Below are 25,776 nucleotides of genomic sequence, written 5' to 3' on the forward strand. Positions count from 1 at the left end.
CCATTTTTTGATGTTTCAAGGCCACCAAGTCCAAAAATGGAAAAATTTTGGGGGTCATTTTTTTTAATCAATTTCTATGCTTTCCCAGCTATTATGTATAACAAAGAGATAGTAGTATTTCAAATATTTTATTTTCTGTAAATTTTGGTTTAAAATCAAACCTTGTGTACATGAATATAAATTGTGAAAGGCTAATTTGTCAGTACTCAATTCCCATCAATGTTAAGTTAAAGCATGGGAAATGAAACCTCATGTTAGACATGTATGCAGTGAATTATTCTAATGAGCAGCTCTGTCCCCATTTCTTGCTGCTTTATGATACAATTTACGTATACTGAATCAGTCACACACAACTTACAATACACTTTCCCTCATATGCATTGTTTGATTCAGGAGTGCTAACTTCTAAATCTTACCACTAGGGGTATTGTAAGCAGTCTCTTAACTTGTATAGTTATAGTACATGCTACCTTTTTTGCATGCTCCCTCTCCACTTGTGCAATTTTGAGACGATTCAATTGCTCTATGTTCAGGAATATCACCTTCTGACTAGAATCACTTTCAAGTAGTTTGGTGACCAAGTACTGGCCCAACATATGTTTTCGCCAGGCAATTCTGTCAGCAGTATCCAGCCCCTAAGTGAACATTAGTTCTAAATTATGCCACTAAGGCAACAGTGCCAATGGCAGGACTTAATTTGCAGGTAACGAATATCGCTATAATCACTAGCGCTTTCGACAAAACTATTTTCGTCTTCCTCAGGTGGATAAAAACGGATAAAATCCTCTTTCGAATTAAAAAATTTTCGAAATGCAAAAACCGCTTTAGAACTTTGGAACACACTCACCGATGGAACAGAGCGAGAAGAAATTTAAATGTGCGCGCATGGTGACGTAGCGCATGCGCTATAAATTACTGAAATGTGGAGCTAGAGGTGTTGTTTTAATCTGTTATATAAGCACCTATATACCCACAACCAGCACCCATACACCCCGCTATGGGACCAGGTGATGATGCTCAGGCATTGTAATAACAGGAGCGTCGTGCTTATTTGGGAGGCCTTTCTTACTGCTGCACTAAATCCGTGCAACACGCCCACGCTTGATTTGCCTGTTATGTGGGTTAACTTATATAACAGATTAAAACAACACCTCTAGCTCCACATTTCAGTAATTTATAGCGCATGCGCTACGTCACCATGCGCGCACATTTAAATTTCTTCTCGCTCTGTTCCATCGGTGAGTGTGTTCCAAAGTTCTAAAGCGGTTTTTGCATTTCGAAAATTTTTTAATTCGAAAGAGGATTTTATCCGTTTTTATCCACCTGAGGAAGACGAAAATAGTTTCATTGAAAGCACTAGTGATTATAGCGATATTCGTTAACACTTAACGCCTGGATGTGAATTTTCTTGTTTCTTGCTTATGAAAGAGATCGTAACGATGGTGGACTGCACGCCGATTCAATTTGTGGTATTTTCTGATCATAGTTAGAAATTACGAATAAATTGTTCGTAATTTCTGTGACCAGAACATACCACAAATCAAGTCCCGCCATTCGAGCTGTTTGCCATAGTGGCATAATTTAGAACTAATGCTCGCTAAGGGGCTGGACACTTGTGTACATGACGACATATTTTTACCCATATCCTTAGCACCACATATGACTTGGTGTGGAAATTTCAAAAAGATATAATATTTGCTATTTTTTGTTTTGTATTAAAAATAAAATCTTTATTTTCTATTTAAATTTTTAAATTTAAAGTTGAAAGTTTTGTTGCCATTTTAAAAATTCCCATACTTCATTGCAAATTGCCTTCCATTTCACGTGAAGTGAGAAGATTCAGAGAGCAATGCCATCATGATCGCATCACCTTCACTTGATAAGTGGAGAGCCAGCATTAGAAAATAAAAGGAGATGCAGTTACTACCAATTTTACTCAAACTGAATTCTGAAAACAATCCATAAATTATCCACATTATTATTATGTCTGTGTGTGGGTATATATATATACATGGCATTTTGATAAAATTATATATAAAGTAAAACAAAATTCTGACATTTAAAAAAAATTTAATTTTTCAAGGTACAAATTTAAATGATGGACAAAATACAATGATTAATAGGGAATAGGTTTCAACAAATTGCTCTCTATAAAAAGGAAGCAAGCATAAACATTCACATTTATAACCGAACAACATTACAACTTAATAAAATTATAAACAACACGTACCTCGACGACGCATGCAGCATTTCTCAACATAAATAAGAATTGTCAGACATGTATAAACGTGTTAAAAAGAACTGTTAACATTGTACACAATAAAAATCATTTCAGAGAACAGCAACGTGATGAAAATTCGGTTAAAAGAAAACTTCCACATTTGCATCTCTGCATACAATACTAATAATGGATAAGACTTGGCATTGTAAGATGGAAATTTTAGGAAGATATGGAAGAAGATAACACCGATGCTTGTGCTTGCAACTGCTTTGACTAGTTTGAGTGCTTGTGCTGGAAAATATCATTTGTAATTTATACAATAATTATCTCTTAAATAAATAAGGAGTCTGAAAAAAAGTATTTCAAACAAAAACGGTGGATTGATTGCCTACCAATGTTTATCTCTCCTCAAAATTATTAACCTGATGATTTTTGATCTTGACGCAATAAATAAATGAATTTCACAGACCCTTATGATGTTATATTTCTAAATGACAGCATTTTGAATAGCTTAAGTAGTTAATACCTAACCCTCCCAAAATCTCAAAACTATTAATTGGCATTTTAGCCAGATTGCAAAGGCACCATTGGACTTCCTGCCATAAAAACAAAACTAGAAATTATCACTATAAGTTAAGTTTAGATTTGGGTCGAATTAACGGGAGACTAAATTTTAGTTGCCTATAGAAGTACGCACGACACTAAGGGTTGACGGATCCGTATCCGGGCAGGAATACCACTAAAAGTAAAAATATAATGTCTACAGAAGCCAATGAAAAAATTAAATTGATTATCAAAAAAATGTTTTGGTCCCAGCACAATCGGGCAATGCTCAAATGTGTCCAAGCCAAAAGAAATCCTCTGAGAGCATAAACACACTCGCTCTTCTATTATGAATTATGTACATTCATTGGATATTACAAAGCCCAGTGTGAGAGAAAATAAATATACGTAATATCGTTTGTCCGAACAACAGTCGATCTTTCTATTAGGAAATTACACGGTTCACTAAACAAACAATAAAACTTGTGAACAGAATTGTCTTCACACATAATGTTGACTACGTGGCAATAATGACGCATTCTCTCCGGAGTCGTCCAAATTATAAAAATGCTTCCAGTCCTGAATGTTAGGTTTTAATAGTCCGAGACATCTCCATTCGAAAAAATCCACCAAATTTCTGCACACTCCACGGCTGAAAAAATTTTCAATTAGAAAAAAATCAAATACTAGAAGAAAAACACAATTTATAAACTTACTGAAAAGGGCTAATGATGATGCCTTGTTTGTTCCTTTTAAAATGTGAGTATCTAGCACAATTCATTCGCTCATTAGTTGTCATGGCCAGCCACACAATCTAGAAAAAAAATTTGCAAAATTGGTAACAAACCATTAAATTAAGAAGTAGCCAAATCTGACGACTCACCTGATAAATCTGACACACAAGTAAACAGCCCACCCACATGCCGTGAAGAGCGGCATTTGAGGCTATCCAAGACACCCAACCATTGACAGACAACGAGAGCCATAGGAAATTCAAAAAGGTGGAACTCTTCCAAGAAATGTGGTATAACCAAACTAAGATTAAATGAATAAAAAATAATTATTTTATTTAATATGAAATTAGTTAAATAACATAAAAATATTTGTTAAAACTTGAAAAAATCTGAAATTTGAATTGCAAGCAGTTTTACCATTAGAATTTCCTACATCATTGTATAAGATTTGAAAAAAACTATTTTTGGTTATGTATTAAAAATATTTTTTTTCATTTTTGACTCTTCCTGGTTGAATATTAAGAAGGCACTTTTATCCATGTCCATTGTTAGTTTGGCCAAACTTAAAATGGTGTTAAAAGACTAGGTTCAACATATCTGGAACAGATCACCCTTTGAAAAATTTCTGCAGGTGTTTACTCGAATTGGATCCAATCCCAGGTCCCCAGAGCAGCAGGCCAACTCTTAACCACATTGCCATCAATTTCATATACACAAGCATTCACTTAGTCATTGACAGGTTTTTGTAAACTGCAAATTTAGTGAAACAAAATAACAAAACCAACTCTTCCATAGGCTAAATCATATAAACAAGATGTACTGTCGACCATTAAAACAGATGCCAATAAAGCAAATTTTGCCATTGCCCTGGCAAAATGTCATTGTCATAACATTAATTTTCACACAATAAAGTAAACAAAAATTTTACCAGAATTTGTTAAACCAAAGTGTAAATTGCCTTCACAACCCCAAGAAATATAAAATCATTATTGGAAATAATCCTTATTCACATCAAAAAGTATAAAAAGCAAAGTGATACTATAATAAATGTTCTGTTTTTAGTAAAATAATTTTCACCTAGTAAGCAAAGACAAGTTTGACCTCCAGTTGTAGAGCAATTCAAACATCTAGTTTTAGCAGACTATTCTATTGTACTCAGAAAATAGGGGTTAAAGTTTAAGGATGCCCACCCTTTTAAACGGATGTGGTCCCATGCAAACACATGCTAATTTGCATATATGGGTGCGTACAGTTTGAGTATTTTACACCAAAAAATATTTTGCTTTTTCAAACAACCCTCAACAGAAAAAAAAATCAGATTTCTTTTAGCATTGTTTTATTTAACCATTCTAATATATTGCACCGCACTTAAATGGTAAATACTGTTTCCTCCTCATTTTGTTTGATTTGATAATCATTTAGACCATTATTTTATTTAGTTAAATTAATTCAAAATATAATTTAAAGATTTATTTGCCTATTCATCCTTAACTCCATAAATTATGCAACCTTGATCCTGACCTTGAAAACTGTTAGATCATTTTATTGAAACTTTGTATTAGCTACTGTTTCCCTAGTGATTCACATTAACACAAGTTGATTTGTAATTTGGTTAATATTGTTATAATTGGATCATGTTTGCAACCTCCAGTATTTATTCTCTTTCTCTTAAAAGAAACTCCACTGATTATGATTGTAGAATTTTCATTATACTTATAAGTACATTTGCTTATTTATGCTTGAGGAATGAAACAATGTAATATGAAGACTTTCTGTATTTGAAGGAGAGATGAAGAACTGAATTAAAACACAAAATAATGCACTAAAATTTTAACCTAAGATTAATTTTGAGAACTTCTGTTGATAGATGCATTTTATTAAAAGAAATATTTCTAATGTACAAGTCAAGTTTATTTTTAACTTGATTTTCTAAGAAACAAATATCAATCCAAACTGGAAAAAATTTGAGTATGTCCCTATAAAATGTAAGCATATTTTGTTGTTAGTCATAAATATATTAATATTGGTGACTTTTATAACTGTAAAAGAAAAAATAATGTGTTATAATAAATGCCATAGACTTTTAAAGCTTAATTCTTTACTCTATTTTTTCCATCAAATTTTAAAATGAAAATAATCCAGAATCTGTAAGGAATACTTTAATAATAATAAATCAAAGCAAATTACATTTTCCTACAAGAAACATCATATTTTTTAAATTCTTAAAAGCAAATTTATTCAAAAATTATTTTTATAAGCATTAAAAATAAAAATTACAAAATAAATTGTTTATTCAAATTGATAAGTCTAACAAAGGAAGGGTTGGGCATTCGGATCTCCAATTTGAACAAAACTTGGTGAGCATGTAGCTGTTAACACAAGTAGCTCCTTGTCCAAATAATAGGACCCATATCTCAAGTGTTTCTGAAAATTGAGGGTTTAGCTTATGAAGCTTTGGAAGTTTCATATTTCCTCGGAGTGGACAAGATGCTAGGCACTGGAACTATAAACATAGGTTCTAAACTTTGCAATTTTGGTTTATTCTTATGGGTAACATAATAATTAGCATTATTATTACTGTTATTATTCCTTGTATTTAACACTAGATCTGCAATACTTGTTTTACTCAATTTTACTTATTTGCCAGTTAATCACATTTGTCACAGGAAGCTGAAATTTAACTTTTCCTGAATTTGGATGTTTTACATTACAACCAAATTTTATCTTGATAAAATCAACAGATCTTAAGATATAAAGGTCTTTACTTACAACTGAAAGCAGTTATTTTGACTCTGATTTATTCCCTTGTTTTATTACCTTTTTTGATTTTTTTCACTTTTGCTTCACATGTCTATTTATGACTTGTGAATATTAACACTTTTATGTAAATGTTTCTGCTAGTCTTGTTCTAATAAAAGATGCAGAAAATACAAACAACTGTTTGCTTCAGTCTCATTGGCACTATTCAAACAGTGTATACACAAATGAATGGTAGATTTGATTATCATCTGCTTACTGGAGATGAAATTGCAAACATATTAGCAAATATTTCAGAATGTGAATTGAAAGATGAATCTGCAAATCACATTCATCATCTAGAGCAGGGATGGGCAACCTGCGGCCCGCATTCATATATTTTGCGGCCCGCGACGCATAAAATGTGAATAAATATATCAATTTCCCAGCTTAAGGAAGTATGTAGCAAAAATTCAAACGTTATTTTTACAACTTATGTATATGAATACTTTTTCCCACAATGAATTTAGTAAAAATTAAAACAAGAAACCGGCTAACAGACATATGGAAACTAATTTAAAACTAGCAGTGACGAATATTTAACCAAATATTTCCAATATATTACGTTTACATCAGTTCCAGAAGCTAAATTAAGTATACCTAATCTAATTTATAATTATATATGAATAAATAATTCTGATTTACCAACATTTTTTTTTCCTCTTTCTCTTGTATGCGGCCCGCATCAGTTCAAAAGTCTTAAAATGCGGTCCTTACATAGAAAAAGGTTGCCCATCCCTGATCTAGAGGATAGAGATAGTGAATAAGTCCCATCCAATGAAAGCTATGCTAAACAGGATAGCGATGAGAGCCATCCATAGTGATGAAAAACAGCATTTGATTTTTCCTAATCAACCTCTACAAAGATGTATAATATATATTTTTTGAGTATTCTGATTCTTACTGGTATGTTAAATATACAAGAAATATTTTGTTATAAAATAATTTTACTTAGTAATCTATGGAATATGCCTATCATTGCTTACTTTTGTCCCACTAAAAAAACTGCTTTTATGTCTATACAGGTACTGTTTATGATAGGCATCAACGAGGAAATTCCAACAGAGTAGTTTTCAATGCTTGCTTTTTATTATACAAATTATATATAGTTCCCCAATTTCAGGGAAAATCCTCCAAACCTTGAAATTCCTGCTATAATACTCTCTTGAAATTATATAATGTTGTAGAATGTTATTTTTTGGTACAACTACAATATAAAATCAGTATCAAATCATAAGAAACATACTTTGGAATAGCAGTCATTTTGATCTAAATCAGTTCTAAATCATACAGAGTCTAGTGTTAAAGCTTATAAAACAAATTAAAACTGATGCAAAAAGTAGAATTAAAAATACCTATACTGTGTCACCATAAGCAAATAAGCTTCAGACATTACTGTACATGGAAAAAAAAGACAAGTCTATTATGTTAAATTTCCTATGGTAGCTGCATTATATGTTGATCTGGTAATTGTCTCTTTAATCCGAAAAAATTGACGGTAGACTGCCTCACAGCTTTACAGGTTCCAAAAAACTCCTTTATTGCCTTTTTACAAATGCATTTCGGATCAGTATTATTTTTTCTGACCCCTCTTCAGTGCTATAAAACAAAGGTTTTATATTAACAAAACTAACACGAGCAGAAAAAACAAGAAACACTTTTAAAAAACCGTTTTCTAATACCTTAAGTAAAGCTGTGAGGCAGTCTACTGTCAATTTTTTCGGATTAAAGAAACAATTACCAGATCAAGTCTATTATGAAAATAGGGTAGATTACCAATAGCATCTCTGTAGAATTAACTGTTTCACACTGCTAAATAAAATTATTTCTTCATATTTATTTTCAGATATGACGGTATTGTTATATTTGAAATGTAACAAACATGAATGCATGAGGAAATGATCTATAACATTAACAATAAAAAATTACTATTGCTCTGCTCCCCTACTTTCATAACAGAACAGACTTGTCTTTTTTTGTCCACGTGTAGTAACATCTGAAGCTTATTTGTTTGTGGTGACAGTATATGTATTTTTAATCCCAACTTTTCACATCTGTTTTAATTTGTTTTTTTATAAGCTTTAAATGTGAAAAATAGTAACAATAATAATAATGCTAATGTTATGGTAAAATAATTATGTTATATATAAAAATAAATTAAAACTGCAAAGTTTAGAACCTACATTGTGCCTAGCATCTTGTCCACTTGGCTATTCCCATTCTTAGGAAGTGTGAAACTTCCATAGCCTTATAATCTAAATCCTCAATTTTCAGAAACATTTGAGAAGTGGGTCTATTATTTGGTCAAGGAGTCGCTTGTATTAACAGCTACATGCTCACCAAGTTTTGTTTGAAGAGGAAACCTGAATGTCTGACCCTCTTTGTCTCTCCTTGTCAGTCAATAGCTAAATATTAGTAAAAAATATGTCTAATTTATAGAAATTAGTCATTTTTCCAGTTCAAAAAAATGTATCTAATTAAAATATAATAATTGTAATTTAAATAAAATTATTAAAATATAAATAACCACTTAAGACATCTAGGAAAGTTGTATGAATTTAAGGAGCAAATTTATACTTGAGCTATGAAACATCAACTGTATATTTTCTTATGAATGATAAATCCATTTTCTTCAAAACTTCAGTATATAACAAATCAGATAACATTCTCCCATGAAATTTGCTAGATTTAATTTAGAAATTACCATATAAAAAAATTAATTAAATACCAAGCATATTGACTTCAATCATTTCATAGGTTAAGTGATGTGAAGTTTCTTCAACTTAACAGTTTGTTAATGGCTTTATGGTAAGATGTCAAGTTTTGATTCAGATCTAAACTTTTGTTTCTTTATCATTTACTGGGGTCATTATCATCTTTCTTACTGGTCAATTCCACTTGATTACGGGTAAATTAATGGATTAATTAAGTTTACTCATTATAGAGATAGTCTCTTCCTAATGTTTAAAAATACTTTAACCTAATGAAATAGTCAGTTTAAATACCTATATTAAAGTATGCTTTATTTTAAAGAAAATATTACTATACTCTTTCCCAGTATAAAAAGACACCAATGTTCATTAATCTGCATAAGCATAGGAAAATAGTTTCATGTTCATTAGAAATAAAACATTAAACATATTATCTATTCTATGTATAAATGGTTATAATCCACTTGAAATTTCCAACATTTTTGCAAGAAAACTGAATTACAGGAAAACAAACCAAAAATCATTACAGCACATGTGAGGTTTGAATTTGTAGACATACTTTCGAATATTCATGTTTAAGAACTTTTGTTGCTTAGCTAGTTGATAGTCATCATACACATTCAAAATCTGACATGTTGGATTCATTTTTATTTTGGGAAATACTAATCTCCTATAGCCCACCAGTGGCCAAGCGGTTCTGTTCCTAAACACTGGGAGTTCAGTCACGGGTTTGCGCCACGCTTGGACGGGCTGGCCATTTGGAGTTTTCCGGGTTTTCTCTATGTTTGTAACACCTGAATAGGGGCCAGTTTCCCTTACAAGACCTCCCGGAAGGCATTTCCCCTTGCGCAACATCGCACACCAGAGAAGGCAACGAGGAACCACTCTGGTTGCAACTTCCTCCAGGATACACCTTGGCACCTTAACTAACCTGCACCAAGTGCTTGCTGACGTCAGAATTTCTGATATGGCATGCAGAGAGAGAGAGTCTCCTATAAAATTGTTTTAACAGCATAAACTTATAACTTTTTTAATCTATTGTTTTTATTAGAAATTCTGGTTTTAATAAAAAAAAAATAAATGCATTTTAGAGAACTGCTTGAAATTAACTGGTAAAATTAATAATTTTTGTTAAAATCAAACTAAATATACTTACAAACAACACAACCATAAAGACACCAACATATCATCATGAGTAGAAAAAATAAATATGCAACAAAATAACAATGGTTTCCTATACCTAAAAAAAAATGAAAAATTATAAAATTAATGATTATAATTATTAAAAAATATATCAAATATATACAAAATATCTATACAGATTTTGTAATCTGTATAAATTACAAATTCTGATTTTAAAAAGTTTATTTTCTATTTGATTGTATAATTAAAGGTAAAAACACACCAACACAATTTCCCACCCACGGACAGTGATGGTCAAATTTTGCAATGCATCGATTGCATACCGCACAATGCTTTGATCTAAGAGGACGACGCACCAGGCAAGTGCTACAAAACCACACGGGATCGAATCCGTCTCTTTCTGCTAACTCTATTATCATCTATACGTAATAAAATTATATTTTTAGCAATTTAAGTTGATTTTATAAATAACAGCTCAAACTGTTACTAAAGATATATTTAAAATAAATTCACTCTATATCTTTGTTCCTGATCCATCTGAATGATACCAGGATCAGACTTCCATGCTTTAACAAAACTATAAAACAAGAGAGTAGATGATCCCAAAAAGCCTAAGGTATTCCATAAATCTCCAATATCTTACATAAAGTCAAGGATTAAATTTTTTTTAAATGTTTTAACTAAAAAATTATTCACTAAACAATTCTAAGTTATTATTACAAATTATTGGGTTCAATTTTCAAATTGCAGACCTTTACATTTGCATTGTTATCCATCTGTACTTTCTTAATCTTAAGAATGGAGTTAGATAAAAATCAAGGTCAGATATGGAAAACTTAGGGAGCAGAGACTCTGATTAACTATGTACAAACTTCTGATCTGAACCAGAAGTCACATGATTTTTAAATTAAAATATGATTGTCACAAATGCTGGGTTTACAATTTTTTAACCTCACAATAACTAAACAATTTTTATTATTATTATTTTTAACTTTTTCTTGTAGTAAGTATGTAGCAATTACTGCATAAACAGATACTTGAATAATAGTGTTTCTTGTCAGGGAATTTGAGAAAAAATTTCAAAGATATTTTTGTTAAAATAATGGCTATAACACTGTTCAAAAAGGCATGTGACATACATAAGCAATGTAACATGACATTATTCACCAGGAACCATCTGGGAACACTTGTTGTTACATTGGGATTGACCAAAAGTCAATTTTGACAGTAGGAATCCTATTTCTGTTCAGTTTTCTAGTCATAATTTAGCCAAAAATAAAGCATTTTATAAATGACATCAGCAAATCCTAAGTTGTTCATTAATCTCACAAACAATTTTGAAAATGGCTACAAAAGAAAATGTAATGCTGAATTATGAGGTTACTTGTAATCAACAATAACATTGAAGTGACTAAATCATCATCAATTTTTGAAATATTTTTGGCAATTTCTGCAAAATACTGATATTTTAAATAGCATAGCGCTTACTGAAACAGAAGCTTAACTTTTTAGTTTCCATTATCATTATTCGTTTTCAGGCAATATGGAGCTCAAGAAGACCTCATAGATGTAAATATTAAATGATAAGCTATATATTGAGATAAAATACTTGTCAAGTTAGTTAAATCTCAGCAAAACAGAGTTAAAACAGTATTAGAAGTACGTAAAAATTGAAAAATCTGTTAGTCATTTTGTGTTGAAATTGGCTCATATTATTAAAAATAGCAAGTTGGGTGTAAAAACAATGATAACTTTAAGTGTCAAATGAGAATAAGCATACATTTTGAATATATTTAGAGTATAGAAATTCAGGAGATTTGATAAGATTTTTTAATATCAAGTATGGGACCTCAAACCATGCAAATGGGTTCTGCAGGGTTAACATCAGATCTGTTTGTAGAACTACTCCCTGTTTATCAGGCAGTTCATTAGTTATCATTTTGCTTTCTTTTTCAAATATGGTAACTTTCATACATGTTTTTGAATCCAATTAATAAACACATTTTTGTTTAGTTTATTCACATTATGTTAACTCAAAGCAAAATTTGTTATAGTAAATAATGTATTTTATTCAATGCATAAATATATTAAATTGTCAAGAAAAACATTTTAATATAATAAATATATTTAAAAACAATTTTCATAATCAAAATCAAACCCTATTGAATACTCATTCATACATGTTCTCATTTAGAAATGATTTCTTTAACTGTAATACCATCAAAGGATTATATACAATATACCACAAAAACATCAGTAACCTGTCTTCAATTAAAACACTAATTTAACTATGTAAACTATTTTTAAAAAAGTCAATTTAAAAACTTATATACTACACAAGTATTTGGTTATTCAGACATGAGAAACTTCAGATACAAATACAAAAATTTTACCACACCCTAATAAAAATAAGTCAAGATCCAGATGTTATTCAATTCTTAATTCTTCTTAAATAATAATATTTAAATTTAAAATTTGTGTCAAAATGTTATAATTCAATATCAAAACACATTAAAAGGATACATGGCCAAAGGTATGTAAACCAAGTAACATACATCCAGAACTTGGTGGAAAGATACACTGATATTGGAATGATATTTAATATTCTATCATCAAATAGAAATCTGTAATAATTCAAATAAAGAATTATTTTCATTATTATTTTGTTTATTTACAAGTCTTCAATAATAATATTTGCTTAACATTTTATCCTATTAATATTAATAATGGTTTCTACTAGTAATAAACTAGCAATTTATAAACATGAATTTTTTGACAGACATTCCTCCTCCTGAAATATTAATATAAAATCGTAATCTTTTAATAAATAATGTTTACAGTCATGTAATAAAATACTTACCTGCTGACAACAGTCATCATGAGGAACAGACCAAATAAGAGACAAGCTTTCACCACATATGATTCTGCAGATTCCAAAATCATTCCAACTAGATAGAAAAGCAGGAAAGGGGATACAAACATTCCCCAATACCTTAGAGTCTAAAAAGAAAAAAATTTAAAAAATAGTTTTGTAATACATTCTAATAATTGAAAAGCACATAGTTAAAACAAGTATAGGAAATTCTTGTTAGTTAGGAATTCAGGGAAGAAAATATTCAAGACTTCAAATTATTGAATTTCAAACAATCTGAGATTTACATGTTTCTATACAATATGCCAAATGCCATGTAACTGATGTAATTTATTAAGCAAAGGGAATATAGCTACTTATACAAAACACTTATATTAATACAATAATATAAATAAACTACAGGTAAACAGCACATGCTCAGTGAGAACCTCAAATTGTAGCCCAATTTATTTTTAAAATGGTAAGTCACCCAAAAGCAGTAGTCTAGAGCCCTACAAATATTTCAATCTGTTACTAGTAGTCCAACCTTGCAATCCTGAAACCTACCCATATTTTATGAGATAAGAGAGGAAAAAAGGTAGTCCATGAGTAAGGTGTTATTGTAAAAACAGTTATATTGACCAGATTAGAGTTGTTCTTGGTCTACTGTTCTCTTACAGCATGGAAGCACTTCAATCTAAATGAATGAGTTAACATACCCATACCACAGTTTGGACAGAATTTTCATGTCGAATTACAAAGGCAAAAATTGTCAATTCATATCTCAGTGCTTTGTTAATATATATTATGAATCTAGATAGTTATCTGTAGTATTTGTTGACTGATTACTGATTGCTGATCTGTCAATGTTGACACAGTTCAAATAGGTAACCATTTGAGGAAAAAAAAAAGTATTCATTATGTGTACCAACATAACTGAAAAGAACAAAGAACATGATAATAAACTTAATATTGTATTGTAAAGATATTTAGTAGCTTCTGTTCTCATAATTCTAATGCATGAGAATGTGTTAAAACAATGTCATGTCACTGCAGGCAATGAGTGCTAGACACTACATACAAGAACTTAAATCCAGCTTAATGTATTTGAGAAGGCCTAATAAATAAATTGCAGTTAGAGTATAGTGCAGAAAATTTCCAATCTTAATATTTCCTGATTCAGCAAAAATTTGAAGTTTTTTCCATGAAATTATAACTTCAAAAATAATTTAACTGTTGCCTATTTGAACATTCTCAACATTTATTCAAATTAATCTGCATTATAAAAAAACAAACATTTGAATTCACATCGTTGTTTCTAAAAATATTTTTGACCTCCCTCAATTATTATTCTTTGTTAAGTGATGCAAAACTTAAACTGTAAAAAAAGTCATTTCAATCAATTATTTTTCAATTTTTATTTTGATACTTATGAATAATATTATGGTCAGAATTTAAGTTTTAATAAATTACATATATCTGTAAATAGTTTATAATTTAAAAAATAAACAATGACTAAAGATTTCCCTTCAGTTTTGAAATCTGTTGTAACAGATGCAACTTTTAAAAGTTGAAAAACATTTAACTTGCTTTGTAAAATCAAATATAAGAAAAAAGTTTGCTCTTTCATGGAAAGACTGTAGCATGGCTATGGAACAAATGCATGATCCTATCATTCATCTACAATTTTCCTTAACAGCACTGCTCCATCTCACATGAACACTTCAATTAATAAATTTAGATTAGGCTGGACAATAACAAGAGCCCAAGAAAAAAAGATAAAGGTGGCAGAGATGAGAATGTTGAGTTGGATGTGTGGAGTGTCAAGGAAGGATTTTATTAGACGTTCTGTTAAAGTGGGCCCCTTGAGCAAAAAGATGCAAGAATGTAGGTTGAGGTGGTTTGGCCACATAGAGCAAAGAAGTGACAATTATGTTGGAAAGAAGATCAGAAAACTGGTAGTAAAAGGAAAGAGGAAAAGAAAAAGACCAAAGATGTGTTGGAAAGATAAGGTGGAAGACGAACCAAAGGGGAATTAAGAAAGAAGAAGCCCTTGATAGGGAGAAATGGAAAAAACATATTAGAGAAGGAAATGCCAACCCCATATAAACATGGGAAAAGATGATGATGAAGTAGAAGATTAGGCTTAATTTCTTAAACTTGCCAAAGTACCAAATTTAATATAAAATAAATTAATATATTTCATCACCAACTGATATCATCCAAAACAAAACTGAACAATACTTTCAAGAATTTTACAATTAGAAGAAATGGCAAAAATTACAATTTATTATAAAGATACAGTAGAGAGTCATTTATCCGAACACCGGTTATACGAATGCTTTCCAGTCGGACTGTGTCATGCTGAATCAAACTTTTTTGATACTAGATTTACTTCTAAAGTATAATTTTTATGTTTTTATATTTTTCAATATATTTATTTTGTTTGTACAAAAAAAGAAATAATTTTTGACAATACAATAGTCTCGATTATTATTATAAAAATTTTCGTTAGGCTTAAAATTGACAAAAATGCAACACAAAGTAACACGCAACAGAGAAAAATTTCAACATCAGACAGGTTAATATATTTTCTCGTACATAATTGGTTATCCGAAAAATCAGTTATCCAAACAACCCCAGTCCCCAATTGATTCGGATAAACGACTCTCTACTGTAATAATTAAACATTAAAATTGAAAAATTAAAAATTTGAAATTTTGTAGTTAGCTGCTTTTCTTAGCAGCATTGTTTAAGAGAGCTTTTATGTGACAATAAAATATTGAGATTATTTTTAAAGTATTCAACATATTTTGAAAATATAAGAGCTACACTAAAGTTTTCTGAATTTAATTAACATTCTTCACAACTAATTAGTCAAAATGCTAAAGAATTTTTCCTGGCAGTAGATATTTGACTGTACCAACTTAATAAAACAAATAATTATAAATAAATCATCTTCATAATTACATTTAAAAAAAAAAACCTTCAGTATTTACGAATTACTAAATGCATTGCATTTCAATCATCATCAAATCATATGATTTCAGACTGTCAAATCTAAAATTTCTGTGTTATCTCATTATCATATATAATTATTGTTTCAGATATTTCAAGTTTTAAGTGAAACGCTATTAATTGCTAATTTTTCTTGCAAACTTTAAAATAAAATGGTATTAAATTGGAGTCTATAAATTTACTAAAAATCTGGTTCTACAAATTCTTAAGTAGACTGAAGTTGAAAAAGTGCTGTAAAAACACGAGAAAAACCAACATTTTTATTCATATTCTTATTAACTAATAAATAAATTAAACATGCAAGTTTCTGATAATCTATGATATAGATACTGGGTGCAACTACTTCAATAATGTAATACCATATACAACTACATAAAGTGCAAAAAATGGACTTTAATAGCATTTCTAAAAGCATTCAACATTATAACATTAATCTGATGGTCACTGAAGATAACAGAAAACATTAGTTTATGAGTAAAGTTCATTTTTTCCGCTTTATATTGTTGTGTATGTTGTTTTTGATAAGCTAATTAGGAAATTTTAGTAAGGCAATAAAATATTCATAGTATACATTTAAATTACATAGTCATGAGAGCATTAACCTTTGTGTTCCTTTTATTTTATCTTATTTTATTTGTTATATCTTATTCTATATTTAACCCATTACAACATTGGAAAAATCAGATCATGCTTCTCAAGTCCATTTTTATGGAATAAAAATACTTTTTTCAATCAGTCTCTTGAAAGTTATTTATAAATCATTTACTTATTGAAAAATACAGAGATTCATTTTAAAAGGTTTGTAACAATAACTCTAAATTTAATTTGAAGTTAATGTGGCATCACACTGACAATATACTTTAAGCAGTGAATGAGTAACTATTTTGTTTTTATATTTTCATTATATTTTTTGTCTTTCTTTTCTTGCATATTAAGTCCTAAGTCATTAGTCTTTGTTTTGATATACAGGCATTACCCTATTTACAAACAGGTTAGGTTCTCAAGATTTTGTTGTAAGTCAAAAACTAACCTAAAAAGTATATTTGTACAGAATAACCATTTATTGTTAGTGTTTATTCCTTCAATGTACCTAATAGAATACATTACACTCATTTATTTGCTCACAAATACTTACTAGCAGGTGTTTCAAATGCAATTTTCTTTACCTAACACACTTAGTATTACAATGTCCAGTTTAGTTTCTATGGTAATCGAGCAACACGTCTTGTATTTAGCTCCACTGCTAAATTCACTATGCTTTGGACACATTTTTGAAGTATTAATCATAAAAGTTTTATAAAAAATACAAACAATAGCAAAAATGCTATTACTCCAGTGTTATCAATTTTAACACCACCTCATGAGCTGCAATAAAACCTCAGAATGTGTGTGAAAACAAAAAATAATATGTAATAGAAATAAGCTCACATTAATTATTTATTACTGGCCAAAGACTGACTTCAACATCACCTCAAGAGCAGCAAGAGAACTGCAGAATCTATATGAAATTTAAATTGTTCACAAATTGAACATTTATAAGTAAGGAAGTACCTTTACATTTTAAAAAAACTTGCTTTATTTTTTTATATTATGATCTATTTTTTTCAATCTAAAAATCAGATCACATACATATGAGTTACATTGTGATGTTGAGTTTACATACGTTGCTGTTTTAGGAAAACTTCAGTTTTGCAATTACTGTAAAACTTCAATTTAAAAGACTAATTTGGACAATGGGATGTACTGTACATTAAAGCCAAAAGTCTGTTATATAATAGTTTTCCAAATGCACATGTTAAAAATTGACAAATTAGTTAGTTTATCTGTTTTTACTTGTGTAGATATGTTTGTGTAATTAAAATTATGTATGTATGAAAAGTTTAATTTCACAGAACAGTTTCCTATATATATTATTGCTTATGTACTCATATTAGTTCTGAAACTAATAAAAAAGTATACAATGTAAATCAAAATAACAAACAAACAAACATTTTTTGGAAAATACACTTTAATTGTATGTAACTGAACAAATAAATAATGTTGCCTGATTTTACATTACACTGTATTACATGTTAACAGTAAATTTAATTAAATAAGAGTGTTTTCTTTTTACAAAGTATCATCATCATCAATCATCATCATCATCATCATCATCATAGTATTTTTTGTTGATCATGATCAAAAATATCATCATCTTCATTTTTTTAATTTTTATCATAAACGTTTTTTTATGGATGACAAAATAAAACTATGTTATTAATTGAAAATTTGAGCATTTGTTCAGTTGAGTACCAAGTAGTTTTTTTTCCAGAATATGTGTTTAAATATACTGAATTGTTTGAGTTGGGAACAGTACAAGCTACTGCTGTTTAAAAGAACTTTACTAAATATGAAAATTAATCTATATAAACAAAACACAGTGACTCTCTTAAAGGCTAAAGTCTGAAAGCAATGACAACAACACTTGGTTGATGGGAACATTAGGACAAAGAAGAAAATACTGCACTATCAATTTTCATTAAAGTAAACCTGACAAAAGGCACAAAACAAATTGAAAATTTCAATATCTTAAAATCCATGGAAAATTTGAGACAACATGCATTCTTACTTGAATAAAAAATATCAAACAACAGAGTTTGCACTTACAAATAGTGAAATTTTATACGAAGGATTTCCCAAATTCTCAAACTCTGTTAGAGAAAAACCATGTTATAGAAGTAATGTCTTGTATGAGGGATATATCTATTTTTTTATGGAAAAAAGTATTGGAATGATTTTAAGCAAAGTGTGTGTGCATATTAGATTCATTAATTCATAAATATGTAATTAAATATCTAATGTAAGAGAATATTCTTATAATTTGTTTTGGATTAATTTTAGTGGTGTGCGGTGACATATGATGATAGGGAAGCTGTGCCAGCCCTGGATAGAATCCTTGGAAGCATTATACAATATTTTGGTGTGTAGCATCCATGAGCTAAACCGCGAGAGGTTGGTGCTCTGTAAAGCGCATGTGCAAATGCCTGTAATCTGGCTGCTTTACGCGATTCAAATATTTTCATCCCATATTTCACACTATGGCACTTCCATTGGGAATATACAAATTTATATTCAAATATACATAGCAATCTTATCATTGTTTTTCATATGTATAGAAATTTGTAATAAAATATATAATACAATTATAATAAAATATTAATTTTAATTAATTCAAAGTACGTTAAAATATGAAAATAATTGCACAGTATGTATTTATATTTTAGAAAATACAAAGAAAGCAGTGCTTCCACAGCTTCCATAGACTGATTAATTTCCACTGATTAATTTATAATCAGAAATATTTAAAATAGATGAATACTAATATAATTTTTATATTTACATAATATTTATAAATTATTTATATATATAATTTGTCAGATCTACACACTTCCCCACAACCATGAAATTTCTGACAAATTGAGTTAAATTATATATTTAGAAAATATGATTAACTTAGCATTTAAATGTCATGTTGTTAAATTGTTTTATTATTGTAAAAGTTACTATTTCATATATTTAAATAGTTTATGTAAAAATAGTAATTTGTGTTTTTAAATCTAAATATCAAAAAATTCAGATTTGCATTTGTATGTCATTATATCTGTTGTTTTCATGCTATCTTCAAAGTTTAAGTATAATTTATTTTAAATTAACAGCAAAGCAAATTTTTAAATTGCTTTTAAATAGAGAGATTAAATATATTTTAATAACACACCATATTTTAGAACCCTTGTTTAACTCCAAAAAGTCCATTTTGTAGAAAACAAACTAACATTTTCAATCCTTCTCCCTCTTTGGATCTTCTTCAAGTCCAGATTTTCTTACAAAAGTAAGAATCCAAAACAAACTTAATTTTATGAGTTCTAAACTTTTGAAGACAATGTTAATCTGTTTTCTACAAAATGACTTATTAGAGTTAAACAAGGATTCTAAAATAAGGTGTGTTATATACAGAAACTCCAATCTATAAAAAGTTTATGATATTCAAACTATATTTCAGTAAGTATAATTTAAAAAGCAACATAATTTACAAGAAAGCATATTTATTTAGAAGTTACTCTTTAGCACTTTCGGATAACAAAGTCCATTGTCAGGAAAATATTTTTTCAATCATACATCTCCCGATGATGGACTTGATTGTCCAAAAGTGCTAGAAAGTAATTTGTAAATAAATGTGGACTCCAGTAAAGCATTTTATTAGTTTTGTTAAAATATTCATGTATTTATTAATATATTTTAACATTTAAATCAATAAAAAATGATAATATATCTTACTTTGTCTTTATAAATACGAAGACAGCAATTTTTGTTAGGTAATTCTTTTTCTTTCTCAACTTCATGAATGCGATTAGCAATCCATGTTGCAGATAGCTTTTCTGCCATAGCACGTGGAGTGTCTCCCTAAAGAGAAAATTAAACTTTGAAAACAAATTATATCTAAGGTTCAATATAAAACCTAAATTTATATCTTCTGACCTGACCATTTTTTATAAAGACATTAGCCCCTTGTTTTAATAGAAGAGAGACTGCTACACCATTCCTTGCATATACTGCCCAATGAAGGGAAGTATTGCGATGATAGCGATCACTCATACTTAGACTAGCACCAAGAGTAAGTAGCAACCTTGTTGGATCATTTCTACTCATTAAAAATATTTTAGTATTACTACTTTAAACGCCTTAATGATTATTTCTTAAATTCATAAAACTATTCAAAAATCTTACGTTGTAACTCTATATGCTGACCACATAAGAGGAGTCATTCCATTATGATCCATAACATTTACATCCTGTCCTTTAGCAACAAGATATGCCACAATTGCTGTATGACCAAACTGTGCAGCTAAATGAATGCATGCACATCCTACAGAAAACAAAAAATATTAATAAAAATAAATAATATAATAATAAAAATTTCATATTAAAATTTAGTTAACCTTCTCCATCTCTTAAGGAAGGATCAGCTCCATGTTGCATTAAAAGTACCACCATGGCTAAGTGACCTTGCCTGTATTAAAATTTTATAATATATAATCAACTCTAAAGACACCTAAATCTAGTTACAATCTATTAACTGAACTAACTTTTTCATAATATATGTAAAACCAATTAAATATACAAAATTATCAGTAAAATATTAAATTATACCGAGTTGCCCAATGTAAAGGAGTAGATTTTAATTCTCCTCCAATTGCATCTACTTCGGCTCCTTTGGATATGTAATATTTTACAATTTCCTGCCGATTATTAATTGCAGCCCAATGAAGTAATGTAACATTTTCTTCGTCTCTTTCATTTACATCATATCCATCTTCAATTATTTCTTTACACCGTTCAAAAATACCATGTTGAGTTGTTTTGACAATGTGAAAATTTCTATAATCTTCTACTCCTGAAGTAATTGAAGGTTCAGAAACTGGATCTTTCACATCAGGTGCACTATGATGCCGATGTCTCTGATCTGTCGATATACTTTCATCTTGTCCAAGACACTGTTCAAAATTAATAAATTTATTTTGACATCATAAATATTTTCATTTCTAAGAAATAAAAATAAAGGCAAAAAGTGGACTTTACATAAAGTAATTAAAAAATATTAAAAGAGAAATGTTTACTGGACTGTAAAACAAACGTACTACACCTTTTAAGTATCCAGTAGGAAGTTTTATTAGAATAAAAACGTTTTCGGCCGCATTAATCAGCCTTCGTCAGTTAACGAATATCAAAAACGAACAAAATTCGAAATTACAAAAAAACGGCGTTCGAAATTTACAAACAACCGCGCTTGCGCATTGACGGGTTTAAGCCCCGTTTTCCGTATCAAAACGTGTATCAAAAACGAACAAAATTCGAAAATTACAAAACGGCGCTCGAAATTTTACAAAAACCGCGCCTGCGCATTGACGGGTTTAAGCCCCGTTTTCCGTGTCAAAACGTGATGCTAGTCGACAAGAGATTTCCAGGCCGATGATAGGCCGTCCGCATCCCGGTGGTTGATGCAAAGCGTAGATAAGTGCGCCTTATGTATTTCCATTTTTTCCAAGTATTTGATAGCCTGCCTGGATCGAGTGGCTCTGACAATGGAGGCCTTATCCCAATGCACCGTTATATCTTGTTGCCTAGCAAAGGTCGCTAGGACCGTGCTGTCACTGCCACAGGTTATTGAGTATTTATGCTCTTTTATTCTTTGTTTGAGGTTACGTAAAGTGGCTCCTACGTATACAATGTCGGTGTTAAAACGATGATCTTTTATCGGTATAGAATATACCCCTGTTAACTCACTGGAGTGATCTCTCCTCTTGTCGTTTCTCAGTAAACGGTAAATCGTTGGATTGCGTTTGTAAATTACGCGCAAGTTCTTCTCTCTGGCCACATTTTTGACAACCTTATTAAGAAAAGGCATATAGCTCAACACAACTGCTTTCCGTGAATTTCCATCATTGCGCTGCCGACTGTTCTCGCAATTTAGTTATTAGGTGATCAACAACACTTCTTTGGTAACCATGCTGTGCAGCCACCTTTTCGTATGTAGGCCAACTCCTTTAAAGTGTCTTGAATACTTGAGCAGTGGGTGTAAGCTCGCCGGATCCAGGAACGAAACGCCGCCATCTTAAACTGTCCGGGGTCTATAGAGTTACTGGGGATGACGATGGGAATAACCTGTGGCAGTGACAGCACGGTCCTAGCGACCTTTGCTAGGCAACAAGATATAACAGTGCATTGGGATAAGGCCTCCATTGTCAGAGCCACTCGATCCAGGCAGGCTATCAAATACTTGGAAAAAATGGAAATACATAAGGCGCACTTATCTACGCTTTGCATCAACCACCGGATGCAGACGGCCTATCATCGGCCTGGAAATCTCTTGTCGACTAGCATCACGTTTTGACACGGAAAACGGGGCTTAAACCCGTCAATGCGCAGGCGCGGCTTTTTGTAAAATTTCGAGCGCCGTTTTGTAATTTTCGAATTTTGTTCGTTTTTGATACACTTTTTGATACGGAAAACGGGGCTTAAACCCGTCAATGCGCAAGCGCGGTTGTTTGTAAATTTCGAACGCCGTTTTTTTGTAATTTCGAATTTTGTTCGTTTTAGATATTCGTTAACTGACGAAGGCTGATTAATGCGGCCGAAAACGTTTTTATTCTAATGAAACTTCCTACTGGATACTTAAAAGGTGTAGTACGTTTGTTAAAAATATTAAATATAACAAATTCAAATCCTTGTTAATTCAAACTATCTAAGTTTGAATTAACAAGAATTTCCTGTAGTATATTGGAATAAATCTGTATATATATTAAAAGCAAAATGTTCCATCTCACCAAAACTGAAACCAACACTTTACAAAGAAGCAGTATGTAAGTAAGGCACACCAAGTTGCCTGTGAAGTCTACAATTCGTTCCTCAAAAAGACCACCCGTTAACTTTCTCTGTAGACTCAGCATAAATTCATGGAAAGAGTTAATTACCAAAAGAGAAGGAAGGTCTTTTGCATATGGATAAAAGACATAAAAAGACTTCACTTTTGACTCCAGCTTGGAGTTGAAGAGAAAGCTATTAGTTTGCTCCTGTAGCAACTATTCTTTAAGTTTGATTTTTAAATAATAACCATAGGTATAAGTAAAATAACTGAAAATATTTAATGTATTATGTACTGTACTGTCACATTGCATAGAACTTTTTTAAAAATCTACTTACTTCCAATGACTAAAATTCATTCTTTAATCTATCTAGTTTCATTTTTAACTGCATATAAATCTAGTGGACAAACTAATTTTATAAATTTCAATGCAATAAAAATATGGCTTATAAATTTTTTCTAGTATGATTTTAGTTTTAGGAAGCACTAATATATTTCTACCATTAAATACTTTTAAGAACCAATTTCATCTAAATTTATTAAAATTAATTTTAAAATTAGAAATACAAAATTTTAGATGAGACTAACAATGTTCACAACACAAACATTGTATCATCGACTTTATATGTTAAAAATCATCACTTAACAATTCTCATCTGATAATCATTCCTGATGCCTTTATTATTTGGTTACAACTAGAAATGGCCTTCTCTAAAATTTGCATAGATGAATACGTCTTTGCCAGAAATTAAGTTTGAATAAATTGCATTGTCATTGCAAATAAAGATGCAAAGTTTTAGCACACTAAATCTTATAGAAGTAAAAAAAAACTTATCAAACATACTTAAAAACTCACTAACAATTTTTTCTTACAAACTGTTTTCTTCTGTAAACTTGAATCTAATTTCTAGTTAAGTGATTATGATAAAATTTATAAGATGTCAATATGTAAAAATAAATCTCTCTTAATTAAATTAGATTAAATGCATTACATTAAAAACATAATTTAAAAGAAATAAATTTTGTAAATTGTTTTTTTGACAGTGATGCATGATATGATATAACATATTATTTTGAGTTTAAAACAGTAACTTAAGGATTTCTAGAAAAAAAAGTTGAATAATATTTAAAAATAAATTAGTTTTTAAAAATGTATTAAAAAGTAAAAATGTTAATATAGTTGTAATAAAGCATAATTAACAAAAAATAAGAAATTGTCATTAAACTGTAAACTCTTCAAAAGTGACAAGTACCCTGAATTTAAAATCCTTAAATTTAAAATTCAAGAAACAATAAAAATGCAAGTTAAATTCAATTGTAGAAAAGAAAAAGTAACTTAGCTGTATCTAAAATTAAAACTTATTAAATGTAAAAAGAAAATAGAAAATTATTACAAAACATATTGAGCAATGTGTTATTCAAAGCTGGAACTTAACAATAATTAAATTCACACCTTCCTTATGTCTTCCACAATACTTTATTAAAAATTTGTTTTTAATAAAAAGCCCATAAACTAGGCTGAAAACATTTGTTTTTAATAAAGTATCGCTGGAAGTCATAAAGGTTGAAAGTAATAAAAACACATTATTAAAAACATACATAAAGTTTAAAAAAATAGATTAAAAAAATAATTTATTTACTTTAAGCTTGTTTCACAAATTTCTCTTCATACTCAATCATAACCGAATTTGAGTTTTGTTCCGATTGTTCACTAAGATGCATAACATGCAACAACCTGATTTGATTATAAATGCCAAATTTGCTGTGTAAGCCAAAAGAATCTAGCAGTTTATTTGGATGACTAAGATTTTCTCACTAATACATAATACAGTAGAAAATTCTAATGTTTATACAACAGTAAAATTAAGTGTCACTTAAAATATGACTACTGTTCTATGTTCAAAGCTACATACAAACATGCTAGTAATAACTACATGTGATATGTAAAATTATAAAATGGAAGACTGATCATGGTTCTGGTGATAAAGGAATATTAAATGAGAAATGCTTTCAGAGACTTGATTCCATCTGATAACAAATTTGTTAATATAATCTGAATAGCTTAAGAAGTGGAAGAAACTATTGGATCTAACAAGGGGAGGGCACAACCTGGAAAATTCACTTTGGGATGAGACTTGATATATAGGTAGTAATCCTTTAGGATGTTCAATCCTCAAAACAAGAAAATGCAATGGCCAGCCAATTTTAAGAAAAAGGCCTTTCAAAATTTCGAGCTCAGCTTATGTACTAATAAGTTTCACTAGGTCAGCAGCTGCTGAGCAACTCAGTCGACATCGTTCTTGGCTACCACCAAGTCATTCAGGGTTCAAATCTCAATCTCGATTAGTATTTTTTTTTTC

General features: G+C 29.9%; 1 protein-coding gene across 1 annotated transcript in view; it reads right to left on the reverse strand.

Annotated features, from left to right (window-relative positions):
• Nucleotides 1-2,050: 2,050 nt before the first annotated feature.
• Nucleotides 2,051-25,776, reverse strand: part of Hip14 (palmitoyltransferase Hip14) — a 35,425-nt gene continuing 11,699 nt past the window's right edge. The window contains exons 2-14 of the mRNA XM_067279407.1: nt 21,205-21,548; nt 20,994-21,064; nt 20,782-20,920; nt 20,533-20,695; nt 20,332-20,457; nt 13,009-13,148; nt 12,672-12,772; nt 10,662-10,786; nt 10,411-10,567; nt 10,162-10,245; nt 3,648-3,799; nt 3,481-3,578; nt 2,051-3,416 (exon numbers count right to left, since the gene is read on the reverse strand). Coding sequence (XP_067135508.1) covers nt 3,266-3,416; nt 3,481-3,578; nt 3,648-3,799; nt 10,162-10,245; nt 10,411-10,567; nt 10,662-10,786; nt 12,672-12,772; nt 13,009-13,148; nt 20,332-20,457; nt 20,533-20,695; nt 20,782-20,920; nt 20,994-21,064; nt 21,205-21,548 — 1,851 coding nt within the window. The 3' untranslated portion in view covers nt 2,051-3,265. The remainder of the gene's footprint in view (nt 3,417-3,480; nt 3,579-3,647; nt 3,800-10,161; nt 10,246-10,410; nt 10,568-10,661; nt 10,787-12,671; nt 12,773-13,008; nt 13,149-20,331; nt 20,458-20,532; nt 20,696-20,781; nt 20,921-20,993; nt 21,065-21,204; nt 21,549-25,776) is intronic.

The sequence above is a fragment of the Centruroides vittatus genome, unplaced genomic scaffold, assembly GCF_030686945.1.
Source record: "Centruroides vittatus isolate TY-2023 unplaced genomic scaffold, ASM3068694v2 contig_866, whole genome shotgun sequence".
Taxonomy (NCBI): domain Eukaryota; kingdom Metazoa; phylum Arthropoda; class Arachnida; order Scorpiones; family Buthidae; genus Centruroides; species Centruroides vittatus.